Source organism: Saccostrea cucullata, unplaced genomic scaffold (genome assembly GCF_032062105.1).
Source record: "Saccostrea cucullata isolate Sc308-1 unplaced genomic scaffold, CSIRO_AGI_Scuc_v1 ctg552, whole genome shotgun sequence".
Taxonomy (NCBI): domain Eukaryota; kingdom Metazoa; phylum Mollusca; class Bivalvia; order Ostreida; family Ostreidae; genus Saccostrea; species Saccostrea cuccullata.
In genome coordinates this window covers 5,203-24,612 of record NW_026919531.1, presented here as the reverse complement: position 1 = coordinate 24,612, position 19,410 = coordinate 5,203, and the positions used below count along the sequence as shown (strand labels likewise).

At 30.7% G+C, this 19,410-nt stretch overlaps 1 protein-coding gene across 2 annotated transcripts; it reads left to right on the top strand.

Annotated features, from left to right (window-relative positions):
• Positions 1-413: 413 nt before the first annotated feature.
• LOC134233144 (uncharacterized) lies at positions 414-17,601 on the top strand. Of its 2 annotated transcripts, none has more exons than XM_062715146.1 (14): positions 414-529; positions 6,156-6,346; positions 7,505-7,868; positions 7,967-8,060; positions 8,162-8,257; positions 10,073-10,320; positions 11,468-11,660; positions 12,230-12,315; positions 12,523-12,955; positions 13,982-14,086; positions 14,365-14,388; positions 15,047-15,279; positions 15,846-16,038; positions 16,782-17,601. In XM_062715146.1, the coding sequence occupies exons 3-14, from the start codon at positions 7,509-7,511 to the stop codon at positions 16,826-16,828; spliced, it is 2,112 nt and encodes a 703-aa protein (XP_062571130.1). In that variant the 5' UTR covers positions 414-529; positions 6,156-6,346; positions 7,505-7,508; the 3' UTR covers positions 16,829-17,601. The 2 variants fall into 2 exon arrangements, with proteins under 2 accessions (XP_062571130.1, XP_062571123.1); XM_062715139.1 differs by having other exon boundaries at positions 7,489-7,868.
• The last annotated feature ends 1,809 nt before the right edge of the window (positions 17,602-19,410 follow it).

The window sequence follows — 19,410 nt, the reverse complement described above, 5'->3', positions numbered from 1 at the left end:
AAGCAATCAAATCTTTATATGCATATTGACATACATGTATTTTATTTGCTTCGCATGTATCATTTAATAATTCTACAAATATATTTTCAAATCGTGTAGTTTGCAAACTTAATTTTGTAAAAAAAAAGGTGTCTTCCAAATAAAGAATCTTTTATAATACTATTTTGCGATATGTCATACAGTTTAAAAATTGATAAAGTGATATTAATTGTGTGTTATCCGATTTGATGGATAGCCGGGGGAGGGGTCAAACTTATGTATTTCCAAATCGTGTAGTGAAATTAAAAAAAATATAAGAACAGATTGAGGATATTATTCTTATCCGATCTGATGGTTTATATGTATATTCTGGAGACTCTTGTTTTGTAGAGCTCGTCTGTATATCTGATCGGGATCGGCATTTGGTGAAATTAAATCGAAAGTAAGGGGACCACGACGGTGGGTTTTTTCCCACCCCTCATGTTGATGTTAAATGACAGTGTTTAAAAAACAGATAACATAAAAAAAAACTGGAATCCAAAATGAGAAGGTACGTTGAAACAATTGTTAGATCTTAATTTTGTTTTTGATACCAAATAGCGAAATGTGTTACTAGTTAACAGGTTAATATTTGTATCATGAACAGGTGTAATCAAAGACTATTTCTTACATGTACGTAGCTATTAACTGATTAATCAGCAATCAGGTGTGAGACTGAAATTCATCATTTCTTTTTAAATGGTGGTTTCTAATCATAAAATTGATTTTTAATAATGACTTAAATTTATCACTTTATAGAATTATCATTATGATAAAAAGTCATACCTATTATGAATTTCTTCTAAAAATAAATATGAATCTATTTCATCAGGGACCTATATACTATAGTATATAGGTCCCTGATTTCATCATTTTTAAAATCAAATCAAAAATTGTTATGCAATATTTAATACAGAGAAATTAATGACAAAATTATTTTATAAATCCAAGTCATATTGTCTTATAAATTATTGCAACATCAAGACTAAGAGCAAGATTAAGGTTCTGCCAAAGGTCAACATGCTTAAAAATTTATTTTTTACAGTACCTCCAAAACTATGTGTTTACAAAGTTATAACTTTTACAGTTTATATATAGATATGATTGATTAACAGATCTATAGAAAGTATCACTTGATAACAAATACTTACATAAGAATATTTATCGAGAAAAATTCTGTAAAAAAATGCATATATTATACAATATACACCTAAGTAAGAACATCTGTTCTTTTAGTGAAAGAGGTCATTGCAGAAACAAAATAATTTATGTTTATCAATAAAGGGCAAGTTGGACTTCAATAGCCTCTGGAAAGTTGTTTTCCTTGTTTATTTTGTCCAAAAGTTAAGACTTTATACAGAAAGTACATGTACATTCCAAATGGCGGATTTATGGGGGCCTTTTCTTTATGCATACATGTATCATGCTTTCGATAGCAGCCTTTCAGAGACCATTCACGTCCAACTTACCCTGCATTGATAAAACATATATTATTTCTACATTGATGGTTTTCACTAAAAGTACAGCATTAAACAGGTGCATTTTTACTTTAAAATATGCAAATTTTTATTATTTTCTCAAAAAAATATATTTCTTTAAATGTTTGTTTTCAAGTGATACTTTCTATCTGTTAATCAATGATGTATTTATAACATGTATAAACTGTAAAAGGTTTGACTTTATACCTCACATAATTTTGGAGCTATTGTAAAATCATTTTTTAAACATGATCTTGACTTTTGAAAAATCTTAAGTCTTTAGAATGTTGATTGTCATTTGTTGACACATCCATTTTGTTAGAAAGAAAAAAAATGGACAAATTGTTTAATCTAATTTATATTCTCTCTCTCCTTTTTTCATCCGAATATAAATGAATTCTATTCTAAGTAAAAATAAGAAAAGACTTAAGTACATATAGCAGTGCTATTCGCTAAACCATTAACCAATTGACATAAAATCTGTTAAATTCATACACAATTATGATATTTATTTCTGTCAACTAAATATAAATAAACTGATATTCAAACATACAATTATCATATTGTCTCCATGTTCTGAAATTACATTTTTCAGCATGAATGTATGTTAGTTGATAAAGAATTCAAATTACCTTAATATGTATTTATGGTTACTTAGTCACATGTTCTATGAATATTTATAGCAGGTAAACACTAACAAGGAATCGAATTTATTAATAATTTAACTATATAGTACATGTACATTGTATGTGCAGTTATGTGTGTGTTTATTTCCTGTTTCTTTCTACACCATAGAGTAGTATCTAACCTTTATCTTTCCTATTCAAAAGTACATTAAATGACATACATTAATTTGGTATACAATGTATACCAGTTTGCTTATACAGATATATTGTACCAGGAAATATGCATTTTTTTCCCTCTAATATAAAAACATAGAACAACATATAGGTATAGATAAAATACGAATGATAGTTTTGTTCTGGGTTAAAATGCATTTTTTCCTCAAATGAAATATAACAATTAACATATATACTTAAAGATAGAATAGGAATGATATATATTTCAAATACTCCACTTGCCAAACATGTTTTTATTAGCCATAGAATACTATGTATTTTTGACCACATTTGTTTTAAAGTAAAAAAAAAATTACATGTCATTTTAAATCTAAATAAAAGTGATGGCTATATATATTAATTAGCTTTAGCTTTTTTAAGAATGAGAATTTTTACCTACATGTAGGTAGTGGATACCACTTTACTGATAAAATAATGATTTAACGGCAAAGAAGTCATATATTTTGCATTGAAAATTAATCTTATTCACGTAAATTTTATGGTAAGACCATCTTGAAAATAATGTTTGCTTGCCCTCTCCTGACTCCATGTAAAATTATTTGGTCGGTATGTAGGTGGGAAAATCTTTTCCCCAGAGAATTTCAACTCATTTTTTGACGGGACAAGAGGAATGAAAAGAAAACAAAGTTTTGTCCTGGAATATAAAAAAAAAGTTTTGACATTTTCAGTCAGTTGGTCGGGAGAGGGCAACCCAAAATTTTTTTAAAGATGGCCTTATCCATTTATACTGAGTATATAAATGAATCATATTGATGAAGAATATCTACAAAAAACTCGGTTATAATGAAGTCGCTGGGACCTACGAAATTACTTTGCCATATCCGTAATTCGTTATAACCGTATAACAAATTCATTAAATTAATATAATTGGGGATTCAAGATGACTTCACTATATCCATGAATTTGCAACATCTGTGTTCGTACTAACCAAGTTTTACTGTAGTAATTAAATGTTTTAATTTCCTCTCAAATGATTTCCAGCAGCTGAGCTGCAAAAATTAAGAAAGAAAAAGGTATATATAAATACGTACTATTTAAAAACAATTACATTAATTTTGTTACAGCAAGAAATAAAGAAAAGTAATAACTAAAGTACATTGCTGCATTTTAAGAGTAAGTTAGTTTAAATGTACTACTTTATTTGTGTAATTAGTGTAAAAAAAATGTAAAACTGGTTTCATGCTAATTTAGGTGGGTGTTTGATGCCATGATTAGAGTACTTTTTTTATTAGCTTACTTAAGCTGAAAGCTCAGCTGAGCTTTACTGATCACATTTTGTCCAACATCTGGCTGGCTGTAAACTTTTCACAATTTTGACTTCTCACTGGACCAATTTCAACCAAACTTTCAACAAAGAATCTGTTGGTATAGGTGATACAATTTTTTTTACAAGAGTAGAGCCACAGTGCATTATTAGAGATAACCATTTTTTATGTATATTACAAGGAAAAATCTTTTTAAAAAATTCTCAAGAACGACAAAGCCATATTTTTTTTTTCAAATAGAAGTATCTTTAAGTATTGAAGAACAGTGAAGATTGAATTTTTTTTAATATAATATCATGATCTTTACAAGGGAAGTGTCAGAATACGTCTATAAAAAAACTTGAGACCATTTGTTAGCTTGAAGTCACATTGGGGATAAAAGCAGTCTGATTAAAATCATATCTTTGCTATGCACCCATCAGAATCTTAAAGCGTAACAAATGAAGATATGATTTTATTCAGATTGGGATAAAAGTTTTTTTTTTTTTTTTTTTTTTTTCCATAAAAAAATCTGCTGATGAAAAACAGCAGGGCCTTATTGAATTAGATGAGCATTGTTGCCTAAGAGCCTTTTGTAGTTTGGTGTTAGTACTTGAGTTGTAGACCTATAAGAGATACTTATACTTATAAAAAATATATAATTTCATATTGCATGAGTCTATGTATTTTATCAACCATGAATTAAAACAGTGTTTTTAGCATGTTCAGGTTTAAAGCAATATGAGCTGCAACTTTGATATCTGAAATTTTTATTGCAAAATTGTAATTAACTATTTCAAGGACATAGAAAAAGAATATTTGTAAACCTTTGTTGCTCATATTTGCAATGGAAGAACTATTTATAAGTTTTGATTCAAGTAAAATTACATTGTTGTCGTCCTGTACAGTATTGATTTCTTTATTTGTATATAATTGATTGTGCAAAAGCCTAAGTTTCTTCTGAAACAGTTTAGTACTTTATGTTAATCTATCTTTATCATAGAGGTTTGAATTATATAAATATCAATCATAACAACACTTTTAACAGCGAAATAAAATTATCAAAAATGCAGCTCATATTGCTTCAAATAATTAAATACATGTGTATGTAGAGGTTAAAGCATTGATAAGTGCCAATTTAATGTTTTTGACTTTATAAGAGTGCATTGAGTTTGATGAGAAAAATAAATTATTTAGGATGAGTAAAGATATTTTTTTGAAATGATTTTTTTTTTGAGTTGGCTCGCGTAGCGAGCTACTCCCTGTCGACATAGCCGTTTCAGAGCTGTAAAATTTATCACGCATTCATCAAGTTGATCCATACGCCAAATATTATAGTTCTAGCAAAAAATGCTTTGGTTTGAGTGATTGAGTAAACTTAAGAGGTAAAAACTGTATAAAATTTCATACTGTAACATTATTTATGCCTTCATGCTTTTAAAGAAATTTTTGATTAAATACCTGTACGATGCACAATTACTGCGTATGAATATATGTTCAAGCATGTTAGGTGGATCTAATCTTCCCATCTGAAGTTTATTAATAATTGACCTAGAATACTCCCTCTCACAAACACCTGCTGCTCTCATTAGCTGCAGCTAGTTGTTGTTGAAAATCTATTTTTAGAATCCAGATTTGCTGTGGGAATCTTTAACCTAATTACTTCATAACACTGACCACTTCAGCTAATGTGCTTAAATTCATTATAGAATCCAGTCAAAATAATACGGAAGCCCATGAGTGCCAACCTGTATATATAAAGGAAAAGCAATATACACTTTATTCATGAACCGAACATGGATCAGACATATAATATTCAATCTCTTAAGATGCAAAATAAACTAAATATATTAAGGTATGGTGCCCAGATGTATTAAAAAGCTCAATTGACTCGAGCGAGTCAACTCGCAGGCCCTTCAGGCCTTTGATTTTTTTTTTTTGTGATTGGAAGGATATCTCTCATAGCGTTTGGAGTTGGCATTTCAAGCTGTTACAAGTATATACTTGTATGTGAATACCAGTATCTGATGTATTCATATTTTGTTGATGTAACGTGCAGACTAAAGTGCACATTTGAACATCTGACATAGTTTGGAGAAATCTTTTTTAAATACAAATCTGACATTTTTAAATTTTAACATATTGAAATGTTGATGTTGATAAGTTGATGAATATATAAAATCTAAAACTGCACGCCTATGTGATTTTAATTATTTATTTAGAAACCTTTTCATGATAAGTTTAAAGTTACAGAATATAACCGATATAACATTGAACAGAGTTGTGTTATTTACATTTTGTCTATGATGTCTATGATGACAGTCATCCTAGGTTTACTTGACAATTAATTTTCCTAATTTTTATAGAATTTTTTTCTATCGACATACCTGGTAATTATAAGAATATATGTTTGACGTTTGCTAGAAGATGTATATATATTTCAAATTTCTATTATATGAAAATTGGCTCGTCTAGATAAAAAAAACAAAACAAACAAAACAATACACCGCCCATAAATACTTACGTCTATAAAGTTTTAAATCTCTCTTTATTAGTAATTTATTTGGACGGAGATGCCCGAGTGGTCCCGATTGTTGTGCAGGTTGACCGCCTTTCCGTCTGCTAGATCATCGAAACCTGCTGATCACACACTGCTGATCGCTGTGGGACAGAGACAGTTTTAGAAGAAATACTTGATTTCCATAAGCAAGGAAAAACTAATATATTCTACCATTCATTTTTCCTTGTAAGTAAATGGAAACATTTTTTATTTAAGATAATTAATCAACCGAGGGTTAAATGTGTTATTTTTATTTAAATGACATTTATCTGATAATGGACATGTATTGGTCTGGTTTCAGTTTCGGTATGTGCAACAAAGGGCTTTTTGAAATAATATTATTGCTAATAATTTAGCAATAAATTTTAATTTATTAACATCTGAGTAAATTAAACATGAGTATATTCAGTGCATGCATTTTTCAGTTATCTCACGATAATACTGCTACAAACTTCTTTTATTTCAGATTTACCATCATTTTTACTTTCGTTTTTGTTAACGTTGAGATTAATCGATGAAAAGACTTTGTCACTTTTCTGACTATAATGCAACTTGCAAAACGCCGTGTCTGTCCCACATGCAGAGTCTTTCAAATTTTACTTTGTGATTACCATTATCTTAGAGTCTCCATTGCACACTTCTGGATTTGATTAAAAACATACTTTAAATTAAAAATGTTCTATAGATTAGCATGTACTATTCAAAAATATTTCAGAAAAATAAAAATGATGTAAGATATGACCAAACTGTCGTTAAATTACTTAGGTCTGAAACGATTTAATTATTTGTTGCATCTACATGTACAAGTGTCACTATAAACAAAAATAGTTACTACGTACATAAACAACTTAGGAGGTATATTTAAGTATGGGATTTTTTTTCAATACTAAATAGAATGCCTTTCTTGAAAACTAATTTTTATTTAAAATTAAGTGTGTACTTAACAGAAAATTGTATTTTTAAAAGATTAGATTATAATTGTATGATTGCGATGTAAATATTTTTTTTTTCATAGTTTCATTGCTTTTAAAAGATAAGATTGAGGTGCAAAATTAAACACTCGCACATTTTTATATCAACTATTTTTTCTCTCGGAATTTTTGTTTTTTGCATTTGAAAAACACACTCAAGACAAATATATCATTATATAATTGTAATGATTTTGAGAGACCTAAGTATGATTTGAGTGCTTAAAACAGTTACAGCATTAACGTCTTGATTTGATCACTTGAAATTAAATTACATTTATTACATATGACAATAATTGTCGTATATTTTAATGAATTTAAAGTGGTAAATAAATGAACAAAGTTATTTTTTACATTTAGTATTTTAATAACACAGAACCATGGCAGAAGACGAGGGGACAGACGTTGACATCACTCACGATGTTTTCCTTATCCACGCGAACGACCCACCGGAGGACAGAGATTTTGCCCTCAAAACGGTAAAACATTTATTAGAATCAAAAGGTTTGAAGGTTATGACTGACGAGGATAACTTTTTAGGGGGACAAAAGGTGTTTGACAACATCGCTTTAGCAATCAGAAGCTGCAGAAAGTCTCTTATTATACTCACTGAACATTCCCACAAGAGTCCGTGGTGCTCTCTTGAACTTCTGATGGCTTTAGAGAAATCTCACAGACGTAACATCATGTCCGTTGTTGTATTGTGGAAAGGAAACTCAGTTGAATGGGAAGACCAGCTGGTGAGTAACTTTTCAAAATAAATTAAACTTAAAAGTGAAGAGCATTGTTAAAGCCTATATGGAGAAATATTGATTTACTTTATTTTTATGTTCTCAAGGCACTTGAGATGCTAAGTACGGTTCCGCGTGTAGATATTGAGGACTTCGAAGATATTAACCACAAGTTAGAAGAACTTGTTGAAAAGATAAAAGGTAAAATAATATATTGTTTAGTATTTTTCACAGATTTCTTTTTTGTTCTTGTAGCTTTACATTCACAAAATTATATAATTTAATTGTATTATCATTTGTAGAAAGAAAGTGTGTAGAAGAACTTTTGCCTGCAGGAAACATTGCACACGCTCAAGTCTGGTCCCACTATACAGGATTATTGCAGTATTTGCTTCCAGGTTAAAAATATTGCATCTTCAAAAAAAAAATATATATAGAAAAAGTAATGAATACTGTAAACTTAAGATATAATTGTGCAAAATAATAGGACTAATAGTAAAAATACAACAACAAAAAATTCAAAATACCAAATTGCTATTAATAATAGTAAATTTTGTTGAGAAAGTGTTTCTTTGTCTGAAAATTTTTCTGAAAAGATTGTTATAAAATTTAAGTTATTAAAATTAAGGTCTTTAATGGAAATTTAAAATGCATTGTTTGCCCCCCCCCCCCCCCGACTTCTGAACATAAACTTTGCATCATATAAGAGGGAGAATGGCTTTTTTCTGTCTTCAATGAGTGTTCCAGAATAGGCTGAAGTTAGTGAAAAAATTGAGGAGTTCGAAATAAATCAGTGATAAACGTTTTAATATATAGCACTATTTTTTTTTTAAATAAATGGTTTTATATTGAACAGTGCGACATTTAACTCTGGACACGACATAGTCCAGGCTTTTTACTACCATTTCTCATTATGATATCCAAAATATTGTTATATCACTTGGTGGGATTTCTTAGCAGTTTTCCAGGGTCTCATGTTGAACTTACAAACATTTCCACTTCTAAAGATATGAAGTCCTAAAACTCAGAATCCCATGGGAGAATGGTGGGATTTGCGGTCCCACCAATTATCCCACATTTCTCCCATGGGAGGAAAAATGTCAGACGGAATATTTTCTCCTAAGGGATTTTTTCTCCCACATATTTGTTCAAATATTTAATTCCACGGATATTGACAATGAATTATTTTCTCTAATACATGTTATGTTTGGTATATTTTCTATATATTATGATGAGAAATTTGGCATTGTCATACTTTATGGGATATATTTCATGTTTCACAATGTATGAGAGAAATTGTTTAATTGTCAATATCCGTGGGATTTATCCCATTTGAACAAATTTTGGGAGAAAAAATCCCAGTGGGAGAAAATATCCCATCTGACATTTTTTCTCCCATGGGAGAATGGTGGGATAGTTGGTGGGACTGTAAATCCCACCATTCTCCCATGGGATTCTGAGTTTTAGGACTTCATATCTTTAGAAGTTGAGATGTTGGTGAGTTCAACATAAGACCCTGTGATACTGCTGAGAAATCCCACCAGGTGATATAAAAATATTTTGGATATCATAATTAGAAATGGTAGTAAAAAGTCTGGACTATGTCGTTTCCAGAGTTAAATGTCGTACTGTTATTGCACTGTACATTTGCAAAAGCAGTTTCAGGCCTATACTGTATATTGTGCGAGACGTTCCTGTAATTATCAGAAATAATCGGTTGAAATCTTGGGAAAAGTTGAGCCTAGAGTAATCATATGCACGCTTTTAGGGTATTCTAAGGTTACTTTCTCAAAAACTGAGAATTGCATTTAAAGAAAGATCTGAAATGACGTAAAACATTTTTGTTCGTATAATAAAAATATAGCAAGATAAAAAAATAAAGTGTGATTCTAAATGTTAGGATTTTGTAACATGATTTGCAATTATTTATTAAATCTAAAAATTTTATATTAACCTACCCTGGTGTTCGTGAATTAAAAACATAACGCTGATTGAAGAAACTGCGATCGTGTCAGATGAGAAAAAAACCTGAAAAGTACAACCCTTGAAATAAATCCCCTATACAGTATTCTAAACTATAAAATGTATTTTCAATTATTTTGTTTTTATGTAAAAGGTTTGACTCAATGTTTGCAACTTGAGGTGGAACCATAATTAAATTCTATTTTGTTTTGTTGAAGATATTTGAATTTCCCCGTTTTTTCTGTTTATAGAAATTGCAGATCTTATAAAAAAGACTGATATATACAAGAAAAACCCAACTAGGTTTTCTCTGAAGTTGTTTGAACTTGTTCCTGAAAACTGTCGCTGCCCTTGGGTTATTCAGGATATTCCCGAAGAAAAGTCTGGGCAACGAATCAGTGTTATGACTGAGAAATTACCAACGTTAACGTACCAAAGGGCTGGAAACACCAGACTCGTTAATATGTCCATTTACTGCATAAAGGACAAAGATGGCACGGTTTGTTTGATAAGCATTACTTTATCAGGATGTACAATCAATCAAGAATAATATTTAAGTTCATTTCACATCCCGTATCAGCGCAAGACACCATTATAAGCACGAGCTGATATTGGGTGAGGGCTGAAACTAGGTTTGATTTATAAAAAAAAATTAAGTGACTGTTATGTTTTACAATGTAATATATTTTTTATATTTTAATATTTTTATTTTTTCATAATAATAACATAATATATATGTGGCATGATGGAGTATTTCACGATTTATTCTGAATTTGAACCATTTACAATAATAATTACTATAGACTTCTTTTTAACATATACATGTAGTTCAATTAATTATTATCGAAACTTATTTTAAAAGGTAAATTCTTTAAAAAATTTCTTTCAGTAGAAGGGTTTCATTTGGTGCCTTTTAGGACTCTCGGCCTGATTCTATGACATGTTTATGCTCAAATACCTAAAACTTAAGCTTCACTATCTTTTCCAGTAGCTCACTTCTACAATGATCGTAAATTGCCAAAGATTTGAATCATTGGGGGACAAAGTATGAGTCATTCTTCTGAAAGAAATATAATTAGACTAAATAGATTTCTAAAATCAGAAAAGAGCTATTAAAATTGAAATTTATAAGATATGTTTTCAGCATAGGTGCATTATTGTAGCTCTCTGAGAAAAGTCGGGTTTACGTACTAGAAAGCTATGGTTCCAAAGAGAAACATATTGTATACTAGTACTGCAAATAGTTGCTCTCTCCGCGTATTACAGTAAAATCACTAATGTTCTTGGGGGTTTAATTTTCGTGGTTTTCAAGGTAAGAAGAGACCCACGCATATTTGTCCATCACGAAATGCAAATTTTCACATATATTACTACTGAACAATTCTTCAACCACGCAATCAAATCTCTATGAACTAGAATATTTTCCACAATCCACGAAAGTTTGACCCCTCGAAAATATGTGATTTTACAGTATTTTATTTTAAGACTTGCGTTCTGGCGCTCAAAAAATCTGGTATTTAATGATTTACTCCTATACTTGATACAGCCTTTCAAGAGACGCTTTGTTATTGCAAAAGGTTTTTCAGGTCATATAGGCCATATAGGTCACACAAAATGTACTTACTTTTTTCACGATTCATGATCAGGAATACTACTGTGTAGCAGAATATCCAGCCGTTTTAGCAGGAATTCAGAAAATGGTGGAAGAGACGTCAACTAAATTACAAGAATGTGACAGACGCATGCAAGTTGGGCGTTTCTACTACACTCTGGTTTCTCTCTTACATCACGAAAGCTTGGAAAAGACGTTCAATAAAGCAAGGGTTATCATGTATAACGGTAAATGTCGACTTTTCTTGAAATTTATATCAGCCTTTTGAAAAAAAGAACAATGAAAACAATTTACTACTGAGTATCAGGAATATCGTTTGAAGAGTTTGATACATGGGATTGATTGATTGATTGTATACTGTTTAACGTCCCTCTCCAGAATATTTCACTGATATGGAGACGTCACCATTGCCGGTGAAGGGCTCCAAATTGAGGCCTATGCTCGGCACTCATGGCCTTTGAGCAGGGAGGGATCTTTATTGTGCCACACCTGCTGTGACACGGGTTCTCGGTTTATACGGTCTCATCCGAAGGACCGCCCCATTTAGTTGCCTTTTACGACAAGCAAGAGGGTACTGAGGACCTATTCTAACCCGTATCCCCACGGGGCTTGATACAAGGGAATATGTTTTGGATATTGCACGACAGCAACAAGGTTATTGGGGAAGGACTCCTTTTTGCAATCCGCTTCGCGGATTATAAATCGTAAACTGACCCATAACAGGTTATATGCGAAAAATTTGGCCAAGAATTAGAGTCAATCCTTGAATGCCATTGAAATATTCATATTTTTGCAGAAAACAGACCAGGATTTGTTTTAGCAGACGAATTGTTGAAAGCAATCAAACAGGATTTGAATGTGGAATCATTTGAAGATGGAAGGGTTTGTAAAGAATATATATTACTACATGTGCATGTATATAATAAAATGTACTAGTTAAAAAGCTTAGAAAAGTCCATTTTAATTGCATACAATTCTACCATGCTATAGAGTACCATGTTGAAAACTTAATTAAAAGTTACTCAAATGTTAAATGGCAAAAGTGAAGACTTTGAAACAAGCTTATGTATTTCTTAATAATAATTTTAGATGGAAAGACCATTGGATAGACTTAGTTCAAGAGAGCCAAAGGAATATGAGAATGAAGCTTTTCTGTTTTGCCATAGTAGTGAAACAAGTCAAGTTATTGGGCACGAAATTGAAACATTCCTGAATAAGAAAAATGTAAAGCTCGATTTACTTGGACATCATGCAGGACAGAAACAGTTTGATCTGGCTGAGGTCATTGAGAAATCTTACTGGACTATAGTGGTCATGACCCAAGAGGCCCTCCATGACAAAGAATTTACAATACAAATTTTAAGTCTTCTACAGGAGTTTCTTAGTGATAAAAAGATTAGATTGATCCCAGTTTTAGTGGACACAAGATATGTAGATATCCCAGATGCAGTGCGGTTTGTTACATACGTTGCTGTCGATGAAAATAAGAGATACCTGGAGAGACTTCTTTGTACCTTAGAAGGTATGAAAATATTAATGATTATTCCTTTTGCTGGAGCATATTATACATATTTATTGACTAGGTTTAAGGACAACATGCAGTTGTTTGATCCAAAAACCAAACTGTTTGCCTGAGGCCGTCAGACAGTTTGGTTTGAGAGTCGAATATTTTGTCAGAGAAACATAAGAATTGTTAGACTTTTTCAAGCATAGATTTGTAAAAGAGCAATTTTTGAAAGGTATATTCTTTCAAAATACGAAAGGATTGTAATTTTTCTGAATTTGGCACCTATATTGAACTTTTTTTTATTCCGAAAACAAAAAAGTACACTTTTTCTTCTACCTTTGCCTGAGATTGTAAACGAAACTTCTTTATAAAAACTTCAGTTATTCCAATTACGCTTTCAGAAATAATATTTTGAGATATTGCTTGAAAAGTGATAAAAATGAGTGCATCGTTTTTAATTTTTAACAATACGATTGCAAAAAGTGAAAAATATATTTTCACATTTATAAACGGTATACCTAAATTTGTCATTCATCTACATTACTGATGTCATGTAAAAAGTTCACATAATTGTTAACTGACACACCATACTAAGTAGTATTTGAAGCTTAAGAGTTTCTCTACATTTTAAATAATGATATTTTTCTTATGAAATATGTGGAAATAACGAACAGTATTCGAGCTCAAAAATCCATGTAACATTACAAAATAGCAATCTTGAACCTCAAAAACATCAGAGGTGGGATCAGGTGCCATGGAGGATTTGACATCTCCTGCTGTCCTGTGTGCTACTTGTTATGATCGGAAAATAACGAAAAAAAAATCCCATGGACAACTCAGTGTGTCAATAATGGCCAATCTGTTGGTGACATCTCAATATGAAAATTTATGGAAAGCCTTAGGACTTAATACAGCAAAGAAACTGACAAAACCTTCATATCTTGTCAAAGCTATGTATTCTGTGCGTATTATTTGAATTTGCTTACTAGATTATAAATATTTTGAATTGTTGATATGATATATTGCATCTTTATTTGATAGGAAAGGATATCCCTTTTGAGAAAGAAACACTAATTCCAGCAGGGGATGTGGCGTATGGATTAGCCTGGACATACGTCCTCAACTACCTACAATTTGTTCTGATGGGTCGGTACAAGTTCATATTTATTGTTTTCTTTCTTTAAAAACACTTTTAAAAAGTAAAATAGCAGGAAACTATGCTTCGGGCGATTTTTTCTATTGATTTTTTTTTTACATTTTGATAAGAATTATACAATTGTGCGGAATTTTTTGGTGAGGAATTATAGAAAAGGGAAAGTGAAATATTAAAAATTGTGTTACAGTTTCTGTAAAGTTCAAAACTTAGTTGTTTTTTTTTTTACAAAAAATTATTTGTGTTCATTGATTATTTTTTTTTGTTTCAGACCCAGAACAGGAGGGAGCAGATGGTATGAAGTTTTAAGAGATAGACAGATGTGATAGGCAGATATGTATTAAATGATGAAAAACAACTGCTATTAAACAAGCCTTTTTAAGCATAGCACCTTTTGTTTTTAATCGGCATGTTCTTTTTATCATTATAACAGCCAAAGCAAATTAAGTTTTTGACAACAAAAGGTGATTTAAAAATAAATCAATTACGCTAAGTAAAAATAAAAAACTTTTAAAGCTAAGTTTGTGAACATTTCATTTGCAGTAATGATAAGGATTTAATTTGTTTAGCTGCTTCTTTTTACAATGACACTCTAGGTCCCGTTGTTAACGGATAATTATGACCTTTCAAAATAGGAAAGGTTTTATTTATCATTTTGTACTCAAAGGATGATAATATTGTGCACTTAAATATTCTGGTAAAACTTGTATATTTCTTTTTTGAATCATATAACTTTAGATAAATAAGTTTCTTTTTAAAAAAAAAATTACTGGGAGAAGGAACATGTTCAATGAAAAGCTACAAGAATTTTTGTATGCAGAGAGTGATAAAGTGTTTTTTAAATATAATTTATTATTTATATATCTGTTTTCTTGATGTGAAGATAATTTATCGACCGAAAACAGCCAATTTTCTCTGTGTGTGATAAGAAAAAATAATTTATTTTCTTGTAGGATTAACCGAGACTATCGAGAAAACATTAACAAATCGGAATAAAAGCACCACGTTATGCAAGAAGAAAGTTTATATTATTGTGCCAAGTTCTTGTGAGTGCCACAAATCGCTAGAAGAAGCTGACCGTCGCATCCATCTTGTTGAAACCATACATCCAGTTTATGTCAATCTTGCTGGAAATATACAGCGAAAATATAACTTTGATATGTACAAGTTTGAGGAAAATGGAAAAGTAAGTGATTATTTTGACAATGTATTTGGATTTAAATACCTGATAGGTGATTTTGGATTTCTTCAGAGGTATTGTTTTCCAGTAAGATGTTTTTCCGAAGTTGACTTTCAGTCATAAATGATAAATACCTTTAAAATTCTAGGTCACCGTAACATTGAGCCTTAGGCCAAAGCCTTCAAAAATTTTAATACCATGATATTTCGTGTTAAAATGAATTTGTATTCATTTGATATTTATTCCATTGAAAATTCGCAAGAACGATGTATTTCTTTTTCGATAAATATATAAGTAAATAAAAGACTGAAAATTACAACAACAAAAAAAGACGAGGAATAAAAAAGTAGACTGATATAACTACTAGTATCTATAAAATTATATCTATTAATACAAATTAAATGTGTTTGAAGCCTTGATCATAGATCTTAATTTTTTTTCTTGTTGTGATGTCTTCAAGATACTTGAAGACAAAGAATAATTTTGAAATACTGAAATATAGGAAATTTTCGTAAAATTTGTATTTTTAGTTTATTTGCACATAGAGATGTTATGTTATTTTTTTGTGGTAGGAGTATTTCTTTGTTGGGCAATATGCAGCCCCAGCAACCTGCCTGAATGACATGTGGAAACTGAAGATCGCAGGGTTAAATGAACGTGACATGGTTATACAGGCCAAGAAATTCTGCCATGAAATCCAAAATATTTTGAATCAAAAATTGGTCGAAGAATTTGCCCATAAATGTGAGGTCGTATTCTACGATGGTAAGTTGAGTTGAATATAAATCAACAAAATGGTCAATATAAATTTTATTCCTTTATTTTTTTATTTAAACATTATACAAATTATCAATTTTCCAGATTGTTTCAATGAAGAGTAATAATATTTCCCTTCATATGAGACACAATATATTCTACTGAGTTAAAAATGAAACATACCACAGAGTTGGACACATCTGTTTCATATTTGGAAAGAAGTTAACATTATTCTAACAGCCTTGTTTATGATAAACTTGATTACTTTAACTTTTAAAACTTCCTTTCCTATTTAGCAATATAAACTTATCACCTGCATTTAGGGTTTATATTTTTCAGTTGAAACAATACGCAAGAGCAAGTTCTACATACGAACAATTTTTAAAATAAGGAATTTTTTTGATAAACATGTTGATGATGCAAGAATATATACAGTCTCGATGAAAGCCATCATTTTGTAGTTGATACAATGACCTTGTTAGCAAATACAATCTGTCATTAAGTCAAATACCCGCTGAGGTTTTTAAAACTAATAGTTAGATCATTACTTATATTCCAAATTGTCGACGGATTTCCCCGTTAGTTTCCGATCATAACAGCCGGGCGTGACCAGTAGAGAAGGGATGCTTACTCCTCCATGGTTCCTGATCACACCTTTGGTATTTAAGAGGCCTCTGTTTATTCTGCTCCCGATTGATAATTTTTTTGATATTGAAATAAAAATAGTTATTTGAATTATTTTTTTTTTTCAGATTCGAAGTATACTCTCTCAGAGGAGATGAAGAGGAGAATACAATGAAACATCAAAATTGCTATTATCTTTTGATTTTAAATATGTGCTTTTACAACAAGTATCTTGTTAGCTATATTTAAAGAATCGTGGCAAGCTTTTCTTTTGATTTAAATTTTCAGTCTATGTTTTCTTTAAGGAATCTTAAAGAATAATTGAATTGCTTTTATCAATGTGTTGCATTATTTGTAATGAATCTTAAACAAACCCTACAACAATCAAACAACATGTTATGATTTTTATTTTATAAATTCATTATACACATGTATATACCAGTTATAGTACAGATGGTGTCTGGAATTTTTCTGTTTTGTATTTTACAAAGGTTTTTGTTTTGAATCCTATTTTGAAATCGTGGCATTAATGACCTAGCTGATCTCAACATTATGAAATGCAACTTTTTGAAAAAATTTTGAAAATTAGTAAGTATTGAATAAAGTCTCAAATTTCTTAGTGTTTTATTAATTTGATATACAATCATAATATGTAAACATGTGTATTAATTCATGCAACCAGTTGATCTTAAGTGTAAAAAAAGTATTATTTATACTTTATATGATGCATATTATTTTCGTATTTAACATTTTTTATATGATAGAGGTGGATCCTAAATATCATTTTTTTTTTAAAATTACATGAAAGCAATAACAAGGACAATATACTACTTGATGTATTTTACTTAAGAAATTGAACGTTTGCTACACCATTTGATGTCATTAATTTAAGTCAAAAGGAGCAATATGATATTTTGTATACTCAGCTTCAATGTGTTTAGAAGAAAATATTTTATTAGGTTAGCAATTCTGTTATACCGGCAGTTGAAAGATTTGATAGGCTTATTTATCTACTTTTAAATTTTATCACTCGAATCGGTATGAAACATATTTCTATTTCCATGACCTTTAGTATGTTATTAATTTTTGGTGATTTTTTTTTAATCAATTGGAAATGTACATTTCATTTTTACTTCTAATGCCTAGGTCACATTTCCCGGTCGGTGGGCGTAGACCGGTGGTAATCGGTGGAAACCCTTGGTTTGAGCAATGCCCCAACATCGTTTAACATCGGCCTAGTAGTCCTTAAAGTATCAGTCACATTATCAAGTGATGGATATACGATGGGCAACCAATGCATTTTTTGATAAAAATGGCGTGGTTGCCTGTTGGACTTACAAAGGCCCAGCGATGCATTAAACAATGTTCCAGGGTAATCGGCCGATGTATATTACATCGCTCATACATTGGTGAACATCGTTTGTACGTCGGTCGACTATGGGCCAATGTTTGGTCGAACATTGACCAATGATCGGCCAATGTCTGTTGCCCACCGCTCAACTCTTCGATGATCTTACATTCAACAGACACTTGATGATGCTCGGCCATACATCGGCCATTCCTTGAAAGATGTGTAAATGATTGGTTGTCGATGAGGAGCGATGTGGGACATCGGTGGAGACATCGCTGATTTTTAACTACGAATTGTCTTCTACCGATGACCCCACCGATTCGCAAAATGGCCTCAGACACCATCCGATTACTAGTGGTGTCCGGCCGGCAACTACGCCATTTTCATCTAAAAACGCGTCGATTTCTCATCGTATACCCCATCGATGGATAATGTGACTGATATTTAACAAGAAAAGTACTTTTAAAATGCTTTTGCTTTTCTATACTATAGTGATTGTTATATATGTGCTTATTGATATACACAGTTTTTAAACACAAAAATAAATGTTTTTTTTATTCTTCTTAACTATAGCTTTTCAAGATCTTATCTGTGCTTTCATTGAAACACACTGTCTATTGTGATTTCTTTCCTAATTTAATATAGAAATGCTGATGTTATGGATTATTTTTAAACATGACAATCGAGGCATGACACTTTAAAATACTACTCATTTTTTGTGCTGCCATGATAGAGGTCAATTGTTTTTTGTTTTTTTTTTGTAAACAATGTTTGAAAATGTAGCTTTATGGAAACTCTTTAAAGCCCTTTTGCTTTAAGAGTGCATAAATATTTCCGACATGAATAAACATTCCGTACTTTTGCTTGGCAATTGTTTTTGTACAATATATTATATTATAATATATTCTAATGCTCATTTGTAACAAACTCTTTCATATAAGTGATAAACTGTGAAGATGGTCTGCATTTATTATTTGGAGACAAAAAGACAAACTCAAAGTAGCACTTATGCATGATCTTACAGGATAAGAAATTTTTTTTTGGTTTTAAGTGTTTCATAATTATGAGTTATTTTCTTGTTTTTTTTCTGTATTTTTTCAGATTTTCATACGATGATAGATTAAGCTCAAATTTTACAAAAGTAAACATTTCTTTATAATTTTCTTTGTGTAAAAAGTGAGATATTAAGAAAAGGTATGAAGTTCAGATATGTTTACTTGAAAACAAATCAAATAAGTAGAATGACATGTCTAAAGAACCGTTCCCTACCACCAGAAACAATCGTTGGCATCAAACCAAAGGTCACAAGTTGGGATATTTTAATAGGGAAATACACTCATTTCCAGAATACCTATAATTCATAAAAAAAAAATAAAACTGAAATATGAACATTCAAAATTTTGTCA

Coding starts and splice junctions, on each gene's coding strand:
- LOC134233144 (XM_062715146.1), top strand. CDS start 7,509: ATGGCAGAAGACGAGGGGACAGACGTTGACATCACTCACGATGTTTTC. Junction 7,869..7,966: donor TTGAATGGGAAGACCAGCTG/GTGAGTAACTTT, acceptor TATGTTCTCAAG/GCACTTGAGATGCTAAGTAC. Junction 8,258..10,072: donor ATTGCAGTATTTGCTTCCAG/GTTAAAAATATT, acceptor TTCTGTTTATAG/AAATTGCAGATCTTATAAAA.